Source organism: Chrysemys picta, chromosome 15, assembly GCF_011386835.1.
Source record: "Chrysemys picta bellii isolate R12L10 chromosome 15, ASM1138683v2, whole genome shotgun sequence".
Classification (NCBI taxonomy): Eukaryota; Metazoa; Chordata; order Testudines; family Emydidae; genus Chrysemys; species Chrysemys picta.
Window position 1 is genome coordinate 28,376,386 of NC_088805.1, and position 25,599 is coordinate 28,401,984.

At 40.0% G+C, this 25,599-nt stretch overlaps 1 protein-coding gene across 2 annotated transcripts in view; it reads right to left on the reverse strand.

The window, feature by feature from the left end:
• Positions 1-11,859: 11,859 nt before the first annotated feature.
• PPP1CC (protein phosphatase 1 catalytic subunit gamma) overlaps positions 11,860-25,599 on the reverse strand; it is a 32,623-nt gene continuing 18,883 nt past the window's right edge. For both annotated transcript variants that reach the window (XM_005298607.5, XM_065568145.1), the window contains 6 exons: positions 22,600-22,731; positions 21,045-21,275; positions 15,925-16,029; positions 13,992-14,215; positions 13,539-13,673; positions 11,860-13,064 (listed from right to left, as the gene is read on the reverse strand). In XM_005298607.5, coding sequence (XP_005298664.1) covers positions 12,975-13,064; positions 13,539-13,673; positions 13,992-14,215; positions 15,925-16,029; positions 21,045-21,275; positions 22,600-22,731 — 917 coding nt within the window. In that variant the 3' untranslated portion in view covers positions 11,860-12,974. The remainder of the gene's footprint in view (positions 13,065-13,538; positions 13,674-13,991; positions 14,216-15,924; positions 16,030-21,044; positions 21,276-22,599; positions 22,732-25,599) is intronic.

Sequence of the window (25,599 nt, forward strand, 5' to 3'; positions counted from 1 at the left end):
GTTTTTCAGAAATAATGCGCTGTGACCCTTTTGCAATTTTGTCTCTGATTTTGTAAGCAAGTCGTTTTTCAGCGAGGTGTAACCTGAGGCTGCGCAAGACAAATCCGACTCCTGAAAGAGGTTCAGTAATCTGGAAAGGTTGAGAGGCACTGACTTAGTGCACTACTGGAAGGCACTCAGAAAAGGGGATGAGCCAAATATAGAAGCTACAATCTCTGCCACCAGAGTTCACTATAGTCTTGTCTACACTAGCATTTTAGATTCTACTGTGGAACAATGATCAATTCTAGCTATATTGTTGGCTGAGACAAACAAGTATGTAGGAAGTCGGGAAAATGGAATAAAGAACATGGGATTGTTTTGCATAAAAAGATTTACATATGCAAATCCTAGTCAATCAGTAGCAATAATCACAACTCACCACTTGCCTAACCAGTCTGAGAGGAGGGTTTTCTATATCCATTCCGGAGGAGGCCAACTAACCTGGAGTGTAAGGGGGTAACTCCCAGCCAAAATCTGAAAAGCTCTTCCCACACTGAAGGGTCAGCATGGGAGACAGCACATAGATGTTTGTGGAAGAAGCAGGTGATCCTATTGGCAGAGTTAAGGCAGAAGCTGCTCTCATGGTAATAGGATGGATAAGGAGAGTGGAGTTCTACTGTGAAAGTCTGTAACAGTTAAGATAAGTTTGATTCCTTTAGCTTTCCTTCCGCTGCTGAATAAATGTTAGGTTTTTAAGTATCATACCCTCTGTATCACTCCCCTCAATCCAACTTTTTTGTTATTTTTTAATCACTGACATTTTTCACTTTCAGGCCTTACAGTTCCATAGCAAAAAAATGTTTTACTACAAGAATCGCTTCACACTATATACCAGGGGTTCTCAAACTGGGGGTCGGGACCCCTCAGGGGGTCACGAAGTTATTACAGGGCAGAGTCGCGAGCTGTCAGCCTCTAGCCCAAAGCCCACTTTGCCTCCAGCATTTATAATGGTGTTAAATATATTAAAACATGTTTTTCATTTATAAGGGGGAGGGGCGCACTCAGAGGGTTGCTATGTGAAAGAGGTCACCAGTATAAAAGTTTGAGACCCACTGCTATATACTAAATGGAGCTTAACTAAGCAGACATGCATTTGGTGGAACAGTGTACCATGCAAACACACCTGTTTCTTTTAAGTGACATTTATTGATTTGATAACAAGCTTTAACCTATAAATGCCACTGACATGCAGACAAGGCATGACATTAAAGCATGAGTCTATGCAGAGATCAGAATTCAGCTGCTGACAATGTGTGCAGATTAATTCCGCAAAGTAGTCCAAGGTGTGGGGGTCAAAAGGATTACACAAGTGTAAACCATATAAAATTAGGCCATGATTAACCCATCTCACTTTACAGACCCCATGCTTCATCAGAAGTCTTGAAGAATCCTCTTCTTAGATTGTTCCCCTCCCCCCCCCTTTAAGCCAGGCCTGGTTTTGGAATAGCAGCAGGTGAGCTTGGAAAGATATTAAGGGAATGTGTCTACTGTTCTCCTTTGTTGGAATAAATCTGAAATAGTCTCACTGAAGGAAAATAAATCCCCCCTCATTTTGCTCTAGCTGTTCTCTAGTCCAATGGTCTCCAAACTTTTTTGCCGCTCCAAGAAGAAGAAAAAAAAAAAAGCACTTGGACTCCCACCCGAACTGCCGAAGCGGCGCTGCTCCGGCAGCGCTCCTCATGCCGCGCACCCTGGAGGATCCTCTTGCACACCCCCCTTTGGAGACCACTGCTCTTGGCAAATGAAATAAAATCTCCACAAAGTTAACTTCTAATGAAAAAGTCAAACTCACCCTCTCCTTGGAAATATTGTTTAACAAACGTTCAAACAGTGCCTGGGGGCAAAGAATTTTAATATTTAGTTTACAGTTTCAAAATGCTTCCTTTAAGTTCCAAAAACGTAGGCCCTCTGCCCTCTTAAGATGAAGGAGACTCTGTTAGCTGTAACAGTTTAATATTATTTCCAGGTGATGGGGTCAATCTATTATTCCATCCAACAGAAGATAGGAGTGGTAGTACCTTGCCCCACAACATCTACTTGCACAAAGAAAGCACGGAGGAGGGGTAGAAGAGACTGAGGCTGAAATTCTGGCCCCACTGAAATCAATGGGACAGGATTTCACCCTGGGAATTTCCCTCCATCTACACATTTTTACCCCACTTGTGTGCAGAAAGGAAGCTCTGTTGTTCAGAGCAGAGTGCCACACAATTATAAAGGAATTTCAGAAGTTGGAGATGAAAAAAAACGACTCCCTGTCAATTGTAGCTCACCAATTCCCCTTTCCTTTTTCCCTGCTATGAGAACACTGGGATAGCACTACAGTGATCTGAGCCAAAAGAGGTCTTTCTAATACAGGATAAATCTAGTCCAGGGTCAGCCAGGTAATCATGAATTAGAGTGGATTTATTTGACAAGGTCCTGGCACTTATTAGCACAGTTGTTGAGGTGATGAGCTTATCAGGGTGATTACACACCCAAGGCTTCATTTTCAGAAGATGCAATAAATGAATAACCCCATGATCCATGTGTTCATGAAAGAGCACAAGGTGTGAGTCTTCATAGAATATCAGGGTTGGAAGGGACCTCAAGAGGTCATCTAGTCCAACCCCCTGCTCAAAGCAGGACCAATCCCCAGACAGATTTTTGCCCCCACTCCCTAAATGGCCCCTTCAAGGATTGAACTCACAACCTTGGGTTTAGCAGGCCAATGTTCAAACCAGACTGTTAATAGCACCGTCAAACAGGGCAGGGAGGCCATTTGTATCCTAGTCCTGGGGAGGAACACAGCCATCACACTTGTGATGAGAGATACCCAGTGAGGATAAACAGCTAAAGGAGGCCATAAATAATTGAGCATGGAAGATGAAAAGCATAGCAACAAAACTGGAGCCGCTGAAGCACAACAGTCTAACAGTGAAGCTACCTTATCCTAAAGCCAATCACTCGTAAATGTTTTCCCAGTGTCTATACTGCCTGCGGTTTAAACTCCCACATGGAGTAAATGAAGTCTTTGATGCAACAGGGAATCTTCATCCAAACTCTTATTGTTAATACAAAAGTTCATTAACTGTACATTTTTTGCAAGACTTTCCTCAGTTCCTCCCCCTTCTGGGGAAGTATGAGAACAAGTCTCCAGTATTAACTGGTTTTAAACCAAACTACCGGTATATAAATGCTTGCTTCCACATGTATCCCTTTTGCTGGCATTTAATCCATTCACGGCATTGGGAGTCACTTTAGAAATGTTGCTAGAGTGGAAATTCATTGTTGGACTTTCATCATCACCTGACAAATTAGGGCTGTCAAGGGATTAAAAAAATGAATCATGATTAATCACGCAATTAAAAAAACTAACCGTGATTAATCATGATTAAAAAAATTAATCTCGATTAATCGTGCTGCTAAACAATAGAAAACCATTTATTTAAATATTTTTGAATGTTTTTACTTTTTCAAATATTTTGATTTCAATTACACAGAATACAAAGTGTACAGTGCTCACTTTATTACAAATATTGCACAGTGAAAAACGAGAGGTGAATTGAAAAATACTAGTAAGAGTACTGTAGTGCAATCCCTTTATCATGAAAGTTGGACTTACAAATGTAAAATTATGTACAAAAAAATAACTGCATTCAAAAATAAAACAAAGTAAAATTTTAGAGCCTAGAAAGTCAACTCAATCCTACTTCTTGTTCAGCCAATCGCTCAAACAAATTTGTTTACCTTTGCAGGAGATTATGCTGCCCACTTCTTGTTTACAATATCACCTGAAAGTGAGAACTGGCATTCGTATGGCACTGTTATAGCTGGCATTGCAAGATATTTACATGCCAGATGCGCTAAAGATTTGTGTGTTCCTTCATGCTTCAACCACCATTTCAGATTCCATGCTAATGACAGGTTCTGCTAGATAACAATCCAAAGCAGTGCAGACTGACGCATGTTAATTTTCATCATCTGAGTCAGATGCCACCAACATAAGGTTGATTGCCCTGTAGTTTCCGCATCAGAGTGTTGAGCTTTTAAGACGTCTGAAAGCATGTGCCACACCTCGTCCCTCTCAGATTTTGGAAGGTATTTTAGATTCTTAAACCTTGATTTGAGTGCTATACCTATCTTTAGAAGTTTCACATTAGTATCGTCTGCGTTTCATCAAATCTGCAGTGAAAGTGTTCTTAAAATAAAAATGTGCTGAGTCATCACCTGAGACTGCTATACCATGAAATATATGGGAGAATGCAGGTAAAACAGCAGGAAACATACAATTCTCCCCAAGGAGTTCAGTCATAAATTTAATTAACGCATTACTTTTTTAAAGAGCATCATCAGCATGGAAGCATGTTCTCTGGAATGGTGGCCGAAGCATGAAGGGGCACACGAACGTTTAGCGTATCTGGCATGTAAATACCTTGCGATGACGGCTACAAAAGTGGCATGCAAATGCCTGTTCATTTCAGGTGACACTGTAAATAAGAAGCGGACAGCATTATCTCCCGTAAATGTAAACAAACTTGTTTGTCTTAGCAGTTGGCTGAACAAGAGTGGACTTGTAGGCTCTAAAGTTTTATATGGTTTTGTTATTGAATGCAGTTATGTAACAAAAACAGCTACACTTGTAAGTTGCACTTTTATGTTAAAGAGATTGCACTGCAGTACTTGTATGAGGTGAATTGACAAATTCTGTTTCTTTTGTTTATCATTTTTACAGTACAAATATTTGTAATAAAAAATAATATAAAGCAAGCATTGTACACTTTGTATACTGTGTTGTAATTGAAAAATATATATTTGAAAATGTAGAAAACATCCAAAAATATTTAATACATTTCAGTTGGTATTCTATTGTTTAACAGTGTGATTAAAACTGCAATTAATTTTTTTGAGTTAATCGTGAGAGTTAACTGCAATTAATCGACAGCTCTACTGATGATAATACCACTTTACTTTTTCAGAGCATGGTAATTTATTAAACCCAACGTAGCCCTTATGAAGTAGGCAAATATACATGATCATCATAATTTTACAGATGCAGAAACTGATGCATTGAGAAGTTAAGTGACTTGCCAAAATCCACACAGAGCTGAGGCAGAGCCAGAATTTGACCTCATGAGTCTGACCCCCACCACTGCATTCACTCCACAGACTAGACCACCACCACCACAAGCACGTATATACCTTTACTTCCCAAACCAGAACAGGAAGAATACTTCCACGTTCAGTTACTACACAGTTAAAATAAAATAAAAGAAATATCTAGATCCACTAAGTAGCAGACAGAACATTGTATGTTCTATTGTTTAACAATTTACTACATGTCTATTTCCATGGCCTGTAGGCACACCAGAGACATTGAAAACAAAATATGTCCTAGTATTGTCCCCGCAATGGCAGTAATAGTACTAACCTCAGCCTCACAAGACAGGGAACAATTGTTAGTCTTAGTCTCAGGTCAAGCAAATCCTTGGAGAAAATGATCAACCTTAGATCATGGGGTCAGCAAGTTTACATAAGAATGGCCATACTGGATCAGACCAAAGGTTCATCTAGCCCAGTATCCCGTTTTCTGACAGTAGCCAGTGCCAGGTGCCCCAGAGGGAATGAACAGAACAGGTAAGTTTGAACTAGGCATAGCTCCAGCATGTCTAGTTACTTGCACAGTATTCTAAGAGTACATGATACTCTATAGGCAAGGTCTCTGCCCCCACTGTATCTGCAGTTTAAACAAGCAGCAGTTTCCTATCTGAGGATCCTCCACTGAGAACACCTTGTATCCATGCCTCAAGCACCGCAGCTATAGTAGTAGTGTTCTGGGAGAGGTGCAATCAGGGTAGTCAAATCCAGATCCAAATAGAGTTTTTGATATTGCCTCCAGAATGCCCTTATTTCCAGCTATACTTGATTAATATTGTTCAGAAGGCCAAGTTCTGCCCTCAAGTGCACTGCACACACTATATCTAAGGGCAAAGTTCTTGGTTTTGTGCTTGGTTTTAAACTATTACAGGATATTATCAACCTAAGGCCTAGTCTTCACTTACCGGCTGGTCCGGAGGCACGCAATCGATGTTCTGTGATCGATTTATCGCGTCTGGTTAAGACGCGATAAATCGATCCCGGATCGATCCCGGAAGTGCCCACAATCGGCGCCGGTACTCCAGCTCTCCGAGAGGAGTACGCAGCGTCGACGGGGGGAGACTTCCGGCCGCGTCTGGACCCCGGTAAGTCCGGACTAAGGTACTTCGAATTCAGCTACGTTATTAACGTAGCTGAATTTGCGTACCTTAGTCCGAAGTCCGGACTAAGTGGGGACCAGCCCCAAGATTCAAGGCCCTGCTGACGTTAATAGCTTAGTAGGAGTCTGGGTGAAGAGAAACAGGGGAAATGAAAGGTGCTTCATTGTAGAGAATGTGCTCTCTGGAATGAGATGCTAAACCAAGAGATCCATCTTGTTGTTTGTTCAGATAAGTTAAATATGATGCACCATTATCCAAAACAGTACTCCAAGGAATTGATTAAAATGTTCTCACAGAACATTAGACTGGATAACAACTTATTCAAATTAATAGCCTTATATTAGACTTAGGAAGGCAGTGTTACCTAGTAGATAGAGCACTAGATGGGGACTAAGGATCTGGGTTCTATTTACAGCTCTGCCACAGGCCTTGGGCAAGTCATGTCACTCTGTGCCTCAGTTTCCCCATCTGTAAAATGGAGGATGATGATATTGACCTTCTTTGTAAAGCATCTTGAGAGCTACTGCTGAAAAGCTCTGTATAAGAGCAAGGAATGCTTAGTAGTGGAGAAAAGGCCCAGCTCCTAGCTAACTCTGAGTAACTTCTACAAAATTACCAGAAAGAGGTAGCACTTTGATGCAAATTTCTAATATAAAAACCGCCATAAAATTGACTCAGTTCGGATGATCTGCTACTAACAAAAGCAAAGACTGTTACCCCATCTGTAAAATGCAGGTAATGTTGCGGAACTTCTTTATAAAGCGCTTTGAGCTCTAAAGACAAAAAGTGCTAAGAGCGAGCTAGGTATTATTATGCTAGTGCTTCTTTCTGACCCATTTCAAAACAGTAGTTTTAGAAAGTACACAACTGAAATCAAATATCTTACAGCAGAGGTGGAGTCACCATCACTAGAGAGTTTTTAAAATTAGATACCTTTCTAAAAGATGTACTTTCCTACAGCTTGTACGTGCAGGGGCTTGGGCTAGTCCTGGGTGTCCTTTCAGGCCATGAGGTCGTCCCCATCACCAGGTATCATCTAATCTAACTTCCCTATTTTGCTACTTCAAAGCTACTTAAACTGCTTCGGAGTCACGTAGGAACAAACTTGTTCAGGGGTCTGGTGACTGCCCAAATCTGGCTCTTCACAAGAGGAAGTGAAGACATTGCAGTTTTTAATCAGGAACTGACAGCACAAACCTGCAAGCTACTCTTAACTGTCATTAACAAGACACAAGGGGAAGCTTCTCCCATGCCCAGAAAATGCAGGGCTTTATAGATAACCAGCACTCTGAACTACTCTGAGGCTTGGTCTACACTAAACCCCCAAATCGAACTAAGGTACGCAACTTCAGCTACGTGAATAACGTAGCTGAAGTCGACGTACCTTAGTTCGAACTTACCGCCGTCCAGACCCGGCAGGCAGGCTCCCCCGTCGACTCCGCGTACTCCTCGCGGCGAGCAGGATTAGCGGAGTCGACGGGGAGCACTTCTGAGTTCGATTTATCGCGTCCAGACTAGACGCGATAAATCGAACCCAGAAGTTCAATTGCCTGCCGCCAAACCAGCGCGGTAAGTATAGACAAGCCCTTAGAAATTATCAGTAGCCAGTCTAATAGCAAAGATTAAGCTGACTATAGCATTCTGCATAAAATGAAGTCAAGAGCACTTGGGACTAGAATGAATCATACTAATTGAGCCTGGAGATGACAAAAGCATGAACTATAGTAAGGTCTGGATAGGAGGTAACCTTTAGAGCATATGTAGATGGAAATAAGTATTACAAGCCACCAGTGACACCTGCAAATCCTGAAATAATTAACTTTGTAATAGTTAGGGCCACTGAAATCACCATTGTCCCAAGATGAAGGAAACCTACACACAACAGTGGTACTAGGTACCTTTAAGTACATTTTAAAACTCCTAATACAAAACAACTTTATCATTTACCCTCACTGCCAAAGAACAGAACATTTGTATTTTCAATCTCCAAATAATTTAGGATTTTAAAATTCAGTTACTGATGTTTAGAATACACGGATTATTTCACATTCTAGATTGTTACAGATATACTTGCTCTTTAAGATGAACTTTAGGAGAAACTGTTCCTCTATCTGGTAAGCAGCATTGTTACTTATTTTAGTTCCCTTATTAGGCATCATATATCCTGGTTTATAGATTATTTCTTCCCTCCCCACCCCACTCATTTTCAGTAGTGCCTTTAGTAAAGAATAATTTATCTTCCTTGTTGCTCTTGGTGGCAATAATCAGTCAGTCTAGACACTAAACATGAGCCAAGTGACCAGTTCCAGGCAGATGATGTTACAGAAGTTTTGTTCATAGTAGAAAAATGTAATTTCCAGGAGATACAGGAAGTTACTGTTTGGGGACTGGAGTTTCCAGTAGTTATAGTTCCCTAATTCATAGTTTAATAGAATTTAAGGCCAGAAGGGACCATTAGATGTTGTCTGACCTCTATCACACTGTTGAATTTCACCCAGATAACCCTATATTAAGCCTATTGACTTCAGTTAGACTAAAGCATTCCAAATCCTTAAGAGGTTAAACTGTTGTGTGCCACAGGCAGAAAACAGGAGACACCACAGTGTCACCATTGCCTTAGGCCCCTGCAATAGCAGAGAACCGATTAGGTGAAGTATGCCCAGATGATCCTAGCAGTCAATTCATGCTCCAGCGGAAGAGAAGCAACTGTCAACATCTATGTCTGACCTGGGGGGAAATTTCTTCCAGATTCAAAATCTGGCAGTCAGTTTAAGATTGAGAGACTATTTGGGGGCAGCTGTCACAGATTCACAGGGTCAGTGCTATGCCCCCAGCCTTTGAACAGTCGCCAGGAGTACCTCTTTAGTGGGGAGGGGGAAGGTTGGTCACACCCTGAGCAAGACTCACCAGGCAGGCATCTACATAATAGGATAAGATTTGTTGTACCCACCTCCAGGCAAGGCCCACCACGTCTGGCACACCATCTTTATCTGTGGAGAATTTGTTTCTTTCAAGGAATGTAAAACACACCCTGGATACATGTTGCCAATTATGCATAAAAATAAAAATCTTTCAAGACTGCTGCAGGTAACCAGCTGAAGCCTAAGTTTTGATTATAGGCATTGTCAATGCAGAGTTGCCAGTGTTGTAAGTGTACTGAGGGCAATGTAGGCAATCCTGTTCTCCTCATGGGTCATGAAGGAAAGGTGATGGGGAGGACCTCATGGCCTGAAAGGACACCCAGGACTAGCCCAAGCCCCTGCACATACAAGCTGTAGGAAAGTACATCTTTTAGAAAGGTATCTAATTTTAAAAACTCTCTAGTGATGGTGACTCCACCTCTGCTGTAAAATATTCCAATGTTTAATTATCCTCACTTCTAGGACATGGTATCTTATTTCAAGGCTAACTTCAACTCCCAGCCAGTTGGCCTGGTTATGTCTGTCAACACAAGTGAAGAGCTCCCCCCATTAGATATCTTGCATGTGTCAGTACCTACAGTACATGTTTTTAATCAAGCCACCTCTTAACCGTCTCTTTGCATAAATTGAGCTCCTTAAGCCTCACATCCTAAGACTAATTTTCCAGGTCTTGGATAACATTTGTTATCCTCCTTTGAGCTTTCTCCACTATTTCCACAATCTTGAAGTCTTCTTGTAGCAGTCTTACCAGTGCTGTCACAGGCCTTCAAGAAGTCCATGTATACATCAACATAGCTGCCTTTATCAACCAGAGTTGTAATTTTGTCCACAGAGACTAAATGGATTTATTTTCTACTCCCCTATTCAATGCGAGTAGAAAATAAGTTGTAAATATTACAAGGTTAAAACACATGTGGTATGATAGGAACTTCACCCTGAGATTTTCCTAATCAAATATCCATTCTGACTTACATTAAGCCAGGGCTACATGACCCAACTCTACTGGAGGAAATCTCATCAGGCAAATGGCTCCCATCTGTGATGTAGTAAGGCTGTGTGATAGGGCACTATGGGGCCATCTATTTAACTTAAAGATAGGAGCAAGAAGCCTCCATTCTTGGTTCCCATGTGTTCTAGTAAGAGACAAGCTCAAGTCTGAGCAATACTCAACAGGGACATGCAATATTTAAGACTATATTTTAACTGTCTTAGCTAGTGCTCACCATATTACTCCTGTATTAGCACTTTATCCCATTAGACGGGTGTAAACAGAGATCGTGCTGAAGGGCATAACAGGGAGAAGCGATGAGCCTCAGTAGATGCAAAGACTTACCATGATGGGCATGGCATAAGAACCGTGCCTTGGTACAAGTTCCCTTATACAAAATTGACCAGGGAAAAAAAACCTGTCACTACTGCTTCTTATGGAGAAGGTATCTGTAAGGCAGAACAAGAGCCAATGGCTAGAAGTTACAACCAGACAAATTAAAGTTAAATTTTTTGCCTTATTGCGAACAGCTAGGGTGATTAGCTATTGGAACAAGCCACCAAGGAAGTGGTGGATTCTCAATTTGTTGGAGTCTTCAAATCAAGATTAGATGACTCTCTCAAATATATGCTTTCCTCAAATGCAAGTTATTGGGCTCAATGATCCCTTCAGTCCTATCTGCTGAGTCCAGTCCCCTGCTATCTCAGCCAACCCCCATCATATAATCCCTTTCAGATTGGGGTAACAATGAAGTTCTTCAGTCTGACTCTTGATCTAATGATTCCTTCTGTCCTTAAAATCTATGAATCTAACATTCACAGTGATGGAGACTTGTTCTGTAATTACACAGCCAGATAACCATAGACTTAGATATGAGATAAGAGTTCTTCCTGACAAAGCTGTTTGAAAGAAGGCTGGCGATAAAGGACAAACTAGTTTATTCTACTTTTAAAATCCTACTTTGCAAGCTCTTTCAGAAAAAAAGTGTGGTGTATTTTCCCCATTAGCATTCTTATCTGGGAACTTCATCACCAGGAATTTACTATCATTTAAAGCTTTTGGGTTTAACTATAAACCTACATTCCTTCTCAGATTATACTGTTACTAAATGGAAATACCATTATACTAGTAAAGACTACTGAAGATATGAGGCCAAGTTTTGGGTTGCAAAGGTGAAACTGGGGGCGGAGTTCCAACGAGTCTGAAGTTTGAGGGGAAAGCAAAATAGCACACTTCAAAGCTGCAGGAAGATCTTACAGCACATTCTTTCCCCATTCCAGTGGAAAGCGAACAAAACTGTCTAGGAGTTGTGTTGCAGCCATCCTGATCTATGGAAGACATTATAAATATTTACGCTGCCTGTATTTTCAGTGACAAATTTAGAACTTAGATTTACTTGTACACTATACTGGATCTACAGGAGTGTGTCTAGCAAGTTAGTCTGACAGCACAACTCTCCCATCTTGCTTTTAATTGGGAGGCACTCAAGTTTTACAGGTAAGCATGATGGATCTATATCAAGACCTTCCCTTTAGAAACATACCTCAGGTGTGTGAAGCTCAGACATAATTCCAAGTCGAGTTTGTGGGTTTCCAGATCAATTTATTGATCTAATTTAGCCAAATCTTCTGATAACTCTGGTGTGTATTGTGCTGATAAATAGACACTGAGAAGATTTAACAATTTCTTCATTTAATAAAGTGAATTATTTTCACTACATGGTATTGTACACTGTCATCTGTTCAAAAAAAGATTAACAGTTTTGTTTTTAAAAACAAGACTTAGATTTGTATAAACTGGTGAACAGAAATAACTCCTGTGCTTGGCTGGTTAGCAAGTTATTTTCTACACTTCTTTGCAGAAGCAAGTTTTAGGCCAGAAATGGACAAATTCTCAGGTAGATCCAGAACCATTTCCACAAGTTACTGCTTTCTGGAACTGGCTGCCACAGGACAGCTGTAACTGTAAGAAGGTTCACTCAATAGAATATATTGAAATTGTACAAAACGTTGTTTACCTTTACCATTAATAGCACAAACAGCACAGCATTACAACTTGCTATTTAAAGTCAAAACTTCCTTTTATCTCCAAGAGAAAGGCATGAATGTAAAGCCCTGCCAATTCATCTTGATGGGTTGTGTAGATACAGCTTTTTAAACAGAAACTTTGGCTTCAGGAAAGAGACACAAACATTTAAAATAATGGCTTTAATTTTCATTTAAAGCATATGGGAGGGGAAGTGTGCTTTAATTAAATATACATCATACCAGTGATGCTGGTCAGGTTGAGGATTATTTCTTATGTTGACAGCAATAAAACTAATGTGTACATGACAAGACATTAAAAGAAAAGCAATCCCTTTAAAACAAATTTTTAAAGTAAAAAAAGTTCACAGTGGTATAAACAGTATGTAACTTCAGACAGTAACAAATTTCTAATCTCACAGCACACTAGTGCCCTCTTTAGTTCCTAAAGAAGAAAACAAGCATTTACACTACTCATTGTACAGATTCAAAAAAGTCAGTTGTACAATTACCCATAATGACAGGATAAGATGCTGTGGAGTGTACAGCTGTAACACCGACATAAGGGAAGTTTTAAAAACTCTTCTTGGGAGGGGAGAAAAGTCTTTCATTTGCTGTTACAACCAGCAAATGCCATTCATTAAATCAAAATGAAAAACCACAAACACGTTATCTATTTTGAGCAAGCTGAACAGTACACGTTACAGTTTTAAAAATGGAGGTTATATACTATAATACAAGTCCCAACTAGGCAGTACCAAATTTACTATTTCTTTGCTTGTTTTGTGATCATACCCCTTGGTGGCGTTACAGGTCTGCTAGCATTAGGCTTCTTTTTCTCTGCAGGTTTCAAAATCTGAAAAGACAATTCAATCATTTACTATGGTGATTTAGCCAGCAAATAACTAGCCAGCCAATCTGCTAATTTGCTTGTAAAAACCATCATACAGGTGACCATTATGAGTAATGTCAGCCAGCAACTCTGCATGCTCAATGCTAGGAGTAGTGTGCTCCCTGCCCACCTAACAGTTATGCTAGTACTAGACCAGATGATCTGGAATCACATGACAGTAAGAATCAGGAAACAGATGAGACTTCAGTTGGAAAAATCTAATTCAAGGTGAGAAGCATGCTCTACTTTATGTCAATGTGGACAGAACCTAAATACTTTCTGAGAAGAGAAAGGGTGACTGAACTGAATGTAGCCTTTCCAGCCACCTTTCACATTTGTAAAAATCTATTTGCAGTGAAAAATATTTCTATAATAGTACTTTTTTTTAATTAATAAAAAAGCAAATTCATTAAAGGGCAAAATCTTAAGGTACTGTACCTGAAAAGAGCACATTAGAGTTTCATCCACACTCATCATGGCACCAGCATTGTCAAATTCTCCACAGTAATTTGGGGCAGAAAACAGAGTTACCAATTGCCTTTTTGCAAAGAACTCATACCCATCTTCAACCACCTTTAATAGAAAAATAGCTCTATTAGAGTAGAATAATTTCTTACCAGTCATATAACTATTTCTCAAATGACATGCATCTAAGTTAGCCCACATACAGCTGTGAGATGGTATGACTGTATCACAGACAGCTGTGGAAGAGCCATTTAAGCCTAGACAACAGAAGTTCTAAACTAAGTAGATCAAAACAGAATTAAGAATGGATACAAGGCCCACTCCTGCAGTGTGAACTAATAGCAATGAAATTATGGGACTCTGCTGAGGCACTAGGATCCCACTGGGAGATCAGGGCCATGGATTGTACTTGTAAAATTAAAATACCTGATGAGCTCTACATATAAGATCCAAATCATGTTTATGGAGAAACTTTGCAACCACTTCAGCACCAAATGTGAAGGACACTCCTCTGTCATTTTCACCCCATCCTAAGACGTCTTTGTCAGGGTCAGACCATAACAGATCACAAAGAAGACCCTGATCTGGTACATCAGTGGGGCGCATAATTCGTCGAATCTGTTCCATTGACTGAAGGTCTGGCGACAGGCCTGTCAGGAGTTTTAAGATGTATAAATGATTAGTGTTTTACTCAAAGTATGTTCCACACATTAACAAACATTTTGAATCACCTATTAAGACACAAAAAGTCTTAAAGTCCATCTTGTTGATTTGCTGGTGGCGATTAGTATCTAAAGTTTTATGGTGATTCTTGATTTTTATCCAATTTTAAAAGCTCTCTGTAACAGGGTGGTCTGTCACCATCAAGAAGCAGTGGGGCCCAGAGCCAGCCAACCCTATTCCATGACATGGCCTCATTAAGGAAAAAAGTTCAAAGGAGTGGTATGCAAGCCAGCAAATGACCACCAGGTGTTATACAGGTACCTCTTGAACAGGATAAAGGCCAACTGTCAGGGGGCGGGGGAACGAGAAGAAGAAATGGGGGGGGGGGGAGGGAGGAGCCTGGTGAGGAGAAGCCTGACTGCTGAAATACAGCACAGCCCAACAAGGAAGGCTAAAACCCCCTTAACTAAGGGGAAGGAACCAAGTGGCCTACAAGCATGAACTGGAAGTCTCAAGTGGGACAGGTTGGGTGTGAAGGGCTAAGAGACACACTATTGTAGAACAACTTAATAAATTAGACTCCAAGAAGGGGGACATTACTTTAAGTACCCCAGGCTGTAAATGAATTATTGGGAGAATCAGGAAGGGAACTGAGTGCAGGGTACTTTGAAGGGCCACACCATGCCACAAAGAGGTGTAAGTGACTTGTCTTCACAGCTTTACGATTTAGCAGAAACAGTTGCCTATTGTGCATGTTCACATATTTAGGTAGAAGGATGAGAAAGGTCACTTCCGCATTTTACAGAATACATCATTCTCACTGCTTAATATTTGTGAACACCTACAAAGTGTGCCTTTAAGACAAACTGAAAGATATTTAAATAGTAGAAAGAATACTGTACTTGTCAGATTGTTCAGGCATAGTAACATGAAATACTAAGATGGGGAGATAGTGTTACAGTAACTTAGTATAAGTAATATTCATACTATTTTTCACTGTAGTATCTAGATAAGCTATAATTGTTGCAAATTATAGACAGATACCAAGAGTTGCAATAGGCCATGTATCACTGCTGAGATATGTGGACTGTTTTATACATTAGACCCATTCAGTTACTGAAGTGGTATAAACAGCTGTAAAAAACCTAACCTAAGTACACTTCAAAAAGGGTAAGATTGAGTTTTAGGTGTAGGCTAACCCCTTGGCATGTCCTGGGGGTCCCCCCCAAGGACCAAGAATTTATTGTCCTTTGTAGAATCTATATAGGACTCAGACCATCTATTCGGCAAATTACATAGATTGTCTATTTGAAAGGAGAGGGGAGTGCAGAACAGGAAAAGCAGACCGCCATATATCCCAAATGGTACTAAACTACTTGCTCAATTAAGTATTTCAATGCCTAAAAATACAAGCTCTGGAACTTGCTGCATGACAACTATTTAGGGTTGGTTTACTTAACTTACCCTTCAATATCCAGCTCAACCTCAACCTTCAATATCCAGCTCAGTGCATGAATTAAGCCTCCCATATTCCCCCTGGGAGAACAGGATTCCCAGAATTTCAGCAACGAGGATTAAACCAACAGGGAGTCATTTTCCAACTATGCAAGATGCATAAACACAAACATGGAACTAGCACACCTAGAGGTAAGGGATTAGCAATCACTTGAGTAACCACTAGAGAAGCACCACATACCTCCATGACAGCAGAATATTTTCTCATCCACAATGGCTGCAATTGGTAAACAGTTAAAACAGTCTGTAAAAGTTTTCCACAGCTTAATGTTATATCTTCTTTTACCTACAAAGTTTTAGGGGAAAAAAATAATTAATATGGTCTCCGAATGAGAACTAGAAAGGATCCAACGTTACAATGCTACTATTGCTGTCTTAACTTTGCCATGGTGTAAAAATGAAGCCTACACACACACACACACACAGCTCCTCTTAGACGCAATGCATTTTACTGCTGATGTAAAAAGGTTTTAAGATGTCTCAGACTGTAGCGAATTCAGAAAAGCCAAGTGGCTCTTAAAGGTTTCTTTTGGAGTGATAGGAGTTTCCATGTTGTAGAATGAGACTGACCTTTTACAGATTAGGGCCAGATTCTCTGGCTTGTTCCACTTCCATTGCATTGCTCATACCTTCTCAAACAGGCACAGAGTCAGTTCAACCAATTCCTACTCCCCACCCCACGCAGCCCCAGTATAGGGGCATTTTGGAGTATGCTGCACTCTGAAAATACGTAACTAAAAGACTGTCCGTTGGAAACCACTGTTGACTAGTGTTCAGAGCAGCCTTGAGGCTACTCTCAACTTAGCAGGGACTGTACCTGACATAAAACCAGTCAGAGAATCAGGGAGCTGCAACTGTGTCCCTAACACCCCTCTACTCAACTGTACCCAGTTGAAGCTAAGCTTAGTAGAAAACCTGGACCTAAAATTTAAAGCACATTAAAAAAAAAAAAGTTGTTTTTATACAAGTTATCCTAAGCAGCACCACAGAGGTGCATGCTGTTTTATATAAAAACATCTAAGACTAATGTTGTCCAACAGTGAGTATGTAGAAGATTTAGAAGTCTCATTAATTCATCCAAAGAATGTTCTTGATGAATCAATGTGAGATAAAGTTGGAAGAGACCCCCACTCCCATATGAAGTCTATTGTATTTTGCATTAAAAGTATCACGTAAGCAACTAACAAAGCAAATGACCCACAATACAAATAAGTTTAGGGCAAGATAACATGTTCTCCCCCTATTTTCATTCAACCCTTTAAAAGTGAAGTTATCCAGCCTGTTAGTTTTTTTTTTTTTTTAATTACACCCCAGAAGCCTTTTAAACGTAACTTTAAGTACATTAAAGTTATGATTAACCGAGCACTTGTTTAGAAACATTCTTAGCATAGACCAAATATATTCAGAGAGTTTATTTTGCTTACTGACCCCCTAAAGTTGGGCAACTTGTGTATGGAATTATGCTAAGATTTACATTGTATACTTATGTAGTCTTTGTCCTAAAAGAGCCTAATTAATATAGGAATCAACACTTTCTCCCAATGGCAAGTGACAACAGTACACAGCAACACTGTATGTGACTCAGTTTACCATAAGCTACCCTCAACACCATGGTGAGATACTGGGTCCACACCAACACTCAGGAACAAAGGCCACCTATTGAATCAGCAATGTAATTTCATGGGGCACCTAGGTTTTCCTTTGAGGTCTTCCATCCATACACATACTGTCCATACTGCTCAGCATGCAATATCAAATTAGATCACAGCACAAGATAATATAGGACAAGGTACTGCCGCCATACTAACATTTTGGTATATAAACCTAAATTATCTTTTTCAGAGTTCAGAGGACACCAGTACCCCTCAACTGTATCAAAAGTAGTGGGTTCTTTTTAAACACTTTTAAAGTGTTTTAATAATGAAGAATCATAAATTATGAAGCCAGCTCTATGAGGTTGGGCGAAACAAAACTGTCTTTATTTTCTGCACAATTTGTATCCTTTTTCTCCCCAGAGTATAAAAAGGGCTAAGGGAGTTTAAAACTTAGAGGTAATGGTTTTCCAAGCAAAGTTTATATTTTGAAATAGCATATCACTTTAAAAATCAAATGTGTATATTGTGAACAGCACAGATGAAAAAAATTGTCTTAATGCGTCCACACACAGCCAACAGTGAAGGTCACAAGGCACAATAACTAGGAAAGCTGCACTCATTTCATCAATTCCATTTGAAAGGTTGTGTAATTACTGATCATGTACTACTAGAAAAGTGTTAAAGCAACAAGCGCATCACAGTGTGCTACTGCAGGTCAGTTTCTACCCTGCTTTCATATAGTTTACATGAACATTCTTTTTAAGAGTATTATTGCTGGATGCCAAATTGACTTTGAAGACTGAAGTCCTCTTCATAAAGGATTAGGTTCACCAATGTTTAGAGGACCAGAAGGTCTATGTGCTACTTAAGCCCAATTTTGAAAAATTAAGTGAAGCATAGCCCTTGTGCTCACACCATGCATATTGGTGAACTTCACAGAACAGTCACAGTATGGGTAATAGGAATTCAGCATTCTCCATATTGTATTAGAAGGTAATTCAGTCTTCATGAACCATTCACTCCTTGGCCCCTCTTCTGTCATCCGTAGTAGCAACTGAATGATGTGGATACATTTATACTAAGACCACCAAGATCAAACTTGCCAGTCTGATAGATCTGAACAAGACATGAAAGATTCCACATTCCATTGCCAAACTATGAATATTTAAATCTTAAGAGTGTTCTTTTAATAAGCCAGTAGTGAAGTGGAATCAAAACCTTTACAGTCAGATTTTCAATAAATAAGTCACTTGTCAGCAAGATTATTTTACCAGGAGACAAGAATGCCAGTTACAGTTTTAGTTTAGAAGTAAAACTGCAAGCCAAAGACAAGTCAATTTTAGTATTTACTGTTCCATTAAGAGGCACAAAGATAGCTTCAATTCTCCCCCGCCTCCAAAATATATACAATATTTGAAATGTATCAGGTCCTTACTGTCTTCCATTTGTTGGAAGACCTTGACATGATCTTTGGAAGAGATGAAACATGTCAATCCTGTAATCTGAGCTGCCTCTCTGTGTCCTCTAACGAGAGGGGCAGCAGAGGGTGGATAAAAGCTGATGACTTTAAAAAAAGTGGACTTATTTGAATTAAATACAAGTTCATTTAAAAAAAAACCCTAAAATTACATTTGAATTTAATAATCTTTAAAATCATTTAAATTAAATACAAAAAATATTAAGTAGTACAACGTATCTGCTGCCAAGTTTTAAAGAAAGTCAAACCACTAAAGTGATGGAAGTCACTGACTAAGCAACTGGAACCAGATATAGTTGAAGTGCTAAACCAGCTTTTGGAAAGCAGTAGTCACTTCTACAGGTGCAGAAAGATTTTTCCCTTATTTCAGTTTATTCTGCTAATTGAGTTTTATGACTAGTTCATTTGAAGTTAAGAAACCAACTGGAAGTTGAAAAAAGCAAGGAAGCTTGTTTTTGTCTTCCAATCTATGAAAAAAATAGGTGTGAGGATGAGATCTACTAGGTTGAATCTCGAAAAACATAGGATAGGATCGGACCCAGTATGTTTTAGCTCCACTACAATCCACAAAACTCCTGCTGAACCCTGTAGGTGCCTACATTCATTTGACTCCTATGTTTTTGCTGTAAGAGTTCCCTAGGAGCTTACTGTTTCTGTCTCTGGAATGCACACTACTGCCTCATTCTAGGCGTCTGGAGTCCTATTGCCTACCAAATTCCCAGAGCAATTCCTGAACCAGATAAAGACAGGTATTTGGCCACCTAAGTCATGTATAGGCCCAATCTGGTATGCATGCTCAGAGGCTATTTACAGGATTGGGACTTGTTCAAAATCCAGATGGAGGAGAAAATCGAGCCAACAGAGGTGGCACCTACCTTGTAGGTTTTAGCTAAGTAGTTAGAGCTTGCCTGGGTTGTGGAAAACCCAGATTCAATTCCCCCATTCTCTGTCAGGAGATAGAGGATTTGAACAGGGGTCTCCCACCTCTCAGGAGAATTCTTTAACCAGTGAACTATGAGATATTCTGATGTGGGGCTCCCTCAGTCATGCTATTCCATTGTAGATAAATAATAAAGTGTCTCTGGAGCATGGAAGGGGGAGAATTGAACCTGGGTTTCCCTCATCCCAGGCTAGTACTCTGGGCTAAAAGTTATTAGGTGGGCAGCACCATCACCATGTATGTAAGTTATATCTTTGCTTAAATACATTTTTATAGATATCGTGTACCCTACTGGTTCATGAAAAGCAGCATCAAATTTAGTGTAAAGGCTATATTTAGTTACAAATGGTTACCGGGGGGGCGGGGGGGGGGGGGGAAATCAACCTTTTTAGTTATTTTCCTAAAGAAAGTACAAATGCATATCATGCTGTATCACTATTCAAGTCCTCCTGAAAAGCGGAAATAAGGATCAGCTATTTCTAATGTAAACAGTTTTGTAAAAAGTCAAATCTTGTATTTATTATCTGGTAAGCAGGGTATAAGATAAAAGGACCATTTATTCGCTAAAGGATTTACAATGTAATTACACACACAAGTTTTATACATCAGAGAAAAGGTAAATATTTTTGTGCTGCAATTTAGAATTTCTATCTTATACAAGATTAGATAGGCTTACAATTTGAACTTTAACAGTGTACAGCAGTGAGCGCTGTTAATCAGAGCAGTGATCAAATAGGAATAAAATTATACCAGTCATTCTACACCAGGGGTTGGCAACCTTTCAGAAGTGGTGTGCCGAGTCTTCATCTATTCACTCTAATGTAAGGTTTTGCGTGCCAGTAATACATTTTAACGTTTTTAGAAGGTCTCTTTCTATAAGTCTATAATATATTACTAAACTATTGTTGTATGTAAACTAAATAAAGGTTTTTAAAATGTTTAAGAAGCTTCATTTAAAATTAAATTAAAATGCAGAGCCCCCCAGACCAGTGGCCAGGACCCGGGCAGTGAGAGTGCCACTGAAAATCAGCTCATGTGCTGCTTTCGGCACGCGTGCCATAGGTTGCCTACCCTGGTCTACACAGTACTTTCTATTTTGCTGATCAAACCATAATTAGATCATTGAGGGTACACATTTCCAAGAGGCCACCTGAGCTATGCAAGAGAGAAGCTGTAAGTTAGTACACAGTTCAAATAAAACCAGACTGGGAGAGAATTTTTGTAAGCTAGCATAATTAAGTGCATAACAACCCTCCTCTTCCATCCACCAAAAAACAAATGTTACTTACATTCATCATAAAATCCATAAATTCTATTAATGCTGGCACATTCATGGTTCCCTCTAAGAAGGAAAAAATTCTCAGGATATTTGATTTTGTAGGCCAATAAGAGACAAATTGTTTCTAAAGACTGTTTTCCTCTATCAACATAGTCACCAAGAAATAGATAGTTGCTTTCTGGTGGAAAACCTCCATATTCAAAGAGTCGAAGTAAGTCATAGTATTGTCCATGGATGTCACCTTAAAAACAAAGGCATTCATAAGCGGTGGTACATAAGCGAGACCTTCACGACAATCGCTAACTGACTTGCTAGCCAAATAAAACTTGAGAAAAGCTATATCTATTTTTGATCTCATGTAAAGCTACATGCTGCCCACCACAGATGTCTGAAGAATCAAATGGTCTCTAGTCTATTAGTATGAAAATTATAAACATTCAGCAGTATACAAAGTCACTGAAGTTACATAACCCAGCAAGTTGTGCTGAATGACCAAAGAATTGCTATTTAAGAATATTCATACATATTTTTGAATATCTCAACCCAAAAGTTAAAGCTCTTTGTGCCCAATCCTATAGTCTTTACTCAGGTAAACTCCATTCGACTCCACTGAGTTTTGCCTGAGAAAAGATTCTATGATCAAGACCCTTTATTTTGGTCTTAATGCCTCCCGGTGGCATCCATCTGCAGCTTTGCATTTCAGAATGCTGCATATGTAAATATTAGACGATCCCTCCTAGATATAAATCTTGGGTACCATTTATGGATGTGTTAAGAAAGTAACCAGGTTTTTCAAATCCTAGCTGCAAAGTTGGCATGGAAGTGAATGCTACTTTCACTTCTGGTCTAGATTTTTTTTTTTAAATAGAGCATGCCCAACAATCATACTTATAAAGACTACTAGATTTTAAACCAGCTGTGCAGTTATAAGATATAATGAACAAATTACTCTAAATTGAGGTAATCTTCAGTCTTAGAAAAGGATTTAATAAAACAACCTAATTTAAGAGCTGAAGTTACATATTCTTACTGGAGTGGTTTCTATTTTGCCTTTCATCACAATATAAAATTACTTAGGCTAGGAATCTATGCCCCAAATACCTTGCCTAGAACTATTATGGGTCTCTGTTCTACCCCTAGATTCAATCAGGGCTGTGCTGAGGGCAGGGCTTTCTTCATACAAGGTCTTCTGTTCTGGGACTCCCCCGCATCCCCAACCCAGAAGTAGCCCATCCTCTTTTGGTAGTCTAGTTTCAGCACACTTATCTTTGTCATTGGAGTTTCTGCTCCTCAGCCCCTACTTTTTTACTTCTGTATTTGCTACCCTCTTCATTACTATTCTTTATATTAACCAGACATTGGTTTGTTTATGCCCTTGTGCTATAGCCTTTTGTTCAGATCAGCTGATTACAACTGTTTTACATTAGTTCTGTTGTATTTAGATTTAAGACACCTATAGATAGGTATGTAAGAAACAAAATATTTCTGCAAATATATTTCCAAGTTAATGCCTGTTCACTGAAAGCAAGTGTCAACTGACCAATACACAGTAAGTCAATACTTACCACATATTTTAAGTGGGGCTTCAAGTTCTAGTAGAATAGGCTGACTGAGAAATATTTCTCTGGATTTCAAGCACAGTCCTCTAATTTCATTCTCTTGAAGTTGGACGTTTTTACCTGGTTTTGAACCCCTCACTGTGGGAAGAAGTTAAAAACTGGTTAAACGAATCAAATGACTTGCTAAGTGCCAACCTACTCCCAACCTCCAAGGTTGCAGTGCTACTCAAGTTTAGTCTGGTCCCCCTGAAGAGGGAGACATCTAGGCCAAATCTGAGAGAGTGGCTTTGTGACTAGGTTTATGGGATTGTAGCACCACTCTCTCAGATTTGGCCCAGCCAGCCCTGTCATTATGACAGAGAGGTGGCTGGCCAAACCTGAGTAGCATTGTGATCCCGTGCAGCATGGCACAATGCCCAGAGCAGAGAGCCAAGCCCAGTGGCACTGAAGCCTTTGGAGTCGATGCTGCAGGGAGAGCTCTGCATCCCCCCCCAGTGACACACTCTCCCCCCGCTCCCTCCCCGGCCCCATTTTACGCATTCTATCCACTTCTATCCTGCAGTCTACCTGTGCAAATTAGACATCGCCTGAACATGTAGTGAGAAGTTGTAAATCAGTTTCAAACACCTTAAACAGGCGGGATAAGATTAACAAGTAAAGAATAATGCATGCCAATCTGTATCCATTTATATACATTTTAAATAGAAGAACAAATAATCATCCAAGTATAATAAGGTTATTATTTCATCAATGGTGACCTAGAGTCAAAGAAAAAAAATCTGCTTTGTTGAACCCCTTGTATTCACAGAGATAACTTTTAAATTAATTTTTATTGAAGCTAAAATTGGCACTACTATCCAAGAACCAGTGTCATAACACAGAAAGTTTAACAAATAAATTTGACAGTGCTTAGTCTTTAGGTGTGATGTTTTCCAATTTGAAAATAAGTAGCACAAAGTCAGGAATTTAAAAAAAGGTTTAGATTTTAGTCCAGTCAAGGTGTCTATACTAGAAAAGAATACCCATATTATAGCAGCCAGCAAGCATAATATGGGTACTCACTTTTCTAGTATAGACACATATAGCCTGTTAAACTCTTAATGGACTAAAAGATACCATTCTTTAACCCTAGCGCCCCCACCCCACTTGTAATTTTTATAGTGAAGTTCAGTTTCAGAACTTAAAAAAATTAAGTTGCCCAATTCCTTTCCGGAACACCTTTTAAAGTATGTTATTTGTGATTCTGTAGCCTTATCTATCCTAGAAAAATTAGCATCTGCGTGACATCGACTGTCATACCAGGTACAGTCGCAATGGTAGTAGCAATGACCTAACCACTAGTGTAGACAGAATTCCAGCATATGAGGCTTGCGTACACTATTTTTCCTAGTGTAGACAAGGCTGCAGAATCACAAATTGAGTTTTTTGAAGTTCTGAAATTGAACAGGTGGTGGGGGCCCCAGAGCTCCCAGCCACCCCACAGTTGCCCAGTCCCTTCCTATTTTATCATGGATATTTTTAGTAAAAGTCAGGGACAGGTCACGGGATTGCGTGAAATTTTCTTTACAGGGGGTCCCCAGTATACATCGGGGTTGCGTTCCTGAACAGGATGACTGATACTGAAACAACGGATACCGGGGAATTTTTCCCCATAAGAAATAATGGCCTGGGTCGCCTCTTCCCGCCCAGTTCCACCCCTTTCTCCGAGCATGCCCCGTTCCCACTCTTCCCCCTCCTTCCCAGCGCCTCCTGAACACTTGGGGAAGCGCCCAAAGAAAAAAGTCATGCAAAAGGTGAAGTGACTGATAAGAGGATCAGGATTGATGTGAATCACAATACGTTCCCCTATTGATGAGCGATGGATACGTGAAACGACAGATAAAGGGGAGACGTATACCAGGGACCCCCTGTATTGCCAGTGACCTGTCCATGACTTTTACTAAAAATATTTATGACAAAACCTTAGCTTTACCCATAATCAATGGGGACCCCATCCTGCAATAAAATTTTCCTTAACCCCTTCTTCTGGCCTTCAAACACCCCCCCCCCCCAACCTCTCAAAGCTCATCATCAGAAGCCAACTCCCCACAGACCTGGACACCTACGCAACGTGGCACCAGACCCTGCAAGAACAGATACAAAGGCTACAGACATGTCCACTGCTACAACGATCAACAGCCCCCGTAACATACCCTTCAAGGTCCATGGGTTCTACACATGCCTATCACAACACATGGTGTACCTCATCCAGTGCACTAAATGTCCCAACAACTATGTGGGTGAAACCAGACAATCACTATGTCTCAAATGAACTCACAGGAAAATGATAAAAGACAAAAACACATCACAGGACACTTTTCACAAAGACATCACTCTGTATCTGACTTATCAGTCCTCATCCTCAAAAGGAAACCCAGACATTTTCAAAAGATGAGACTGGTAGCTTAAATTCATAACGTTGCTGGATACTAAAAAATATGGACTGAATAGATGTATGGCTTATTTTACAACAATCACACACACACTGCCCGCCCTAGCTTTCTTGCCCACCTTCCTTTCTCCCTTATGGGCAGTACTAACAGGCCACTTCACCCGGAATGGCCCCTTGAAATGTGTTAACTACTTTGATAAACAATCGATACCTTCTTGTATTTAGCTGTGACACCGAGGGCTTATCTACACAGGCAATTTACAGCTCTGCAACTTTCTCGCTCGGGGGTGTGAAAAATACACCTCTTAGCGCAGCAAGTTTCAGCGTTGTAAAGCGCCAGTGTAGACAGTGCTCTCAGCACTGGTAGCTATGCCCCTCATGGAGGTTCACGCACCCACACAAGCCACATTAGAGAGCTGCCGAGGCAGCACTTTAACATTGCCAGTGTAGAATAGGCCTGAGCATGTTTCCCAGACCTGAAGAGCTCTATTACTCCTGAAGGAATTCTGTGCTACTGCATATGCACATAATTAATGAGATGCACATATTTTTATTTTTTTGCACAGAAAAAAGCT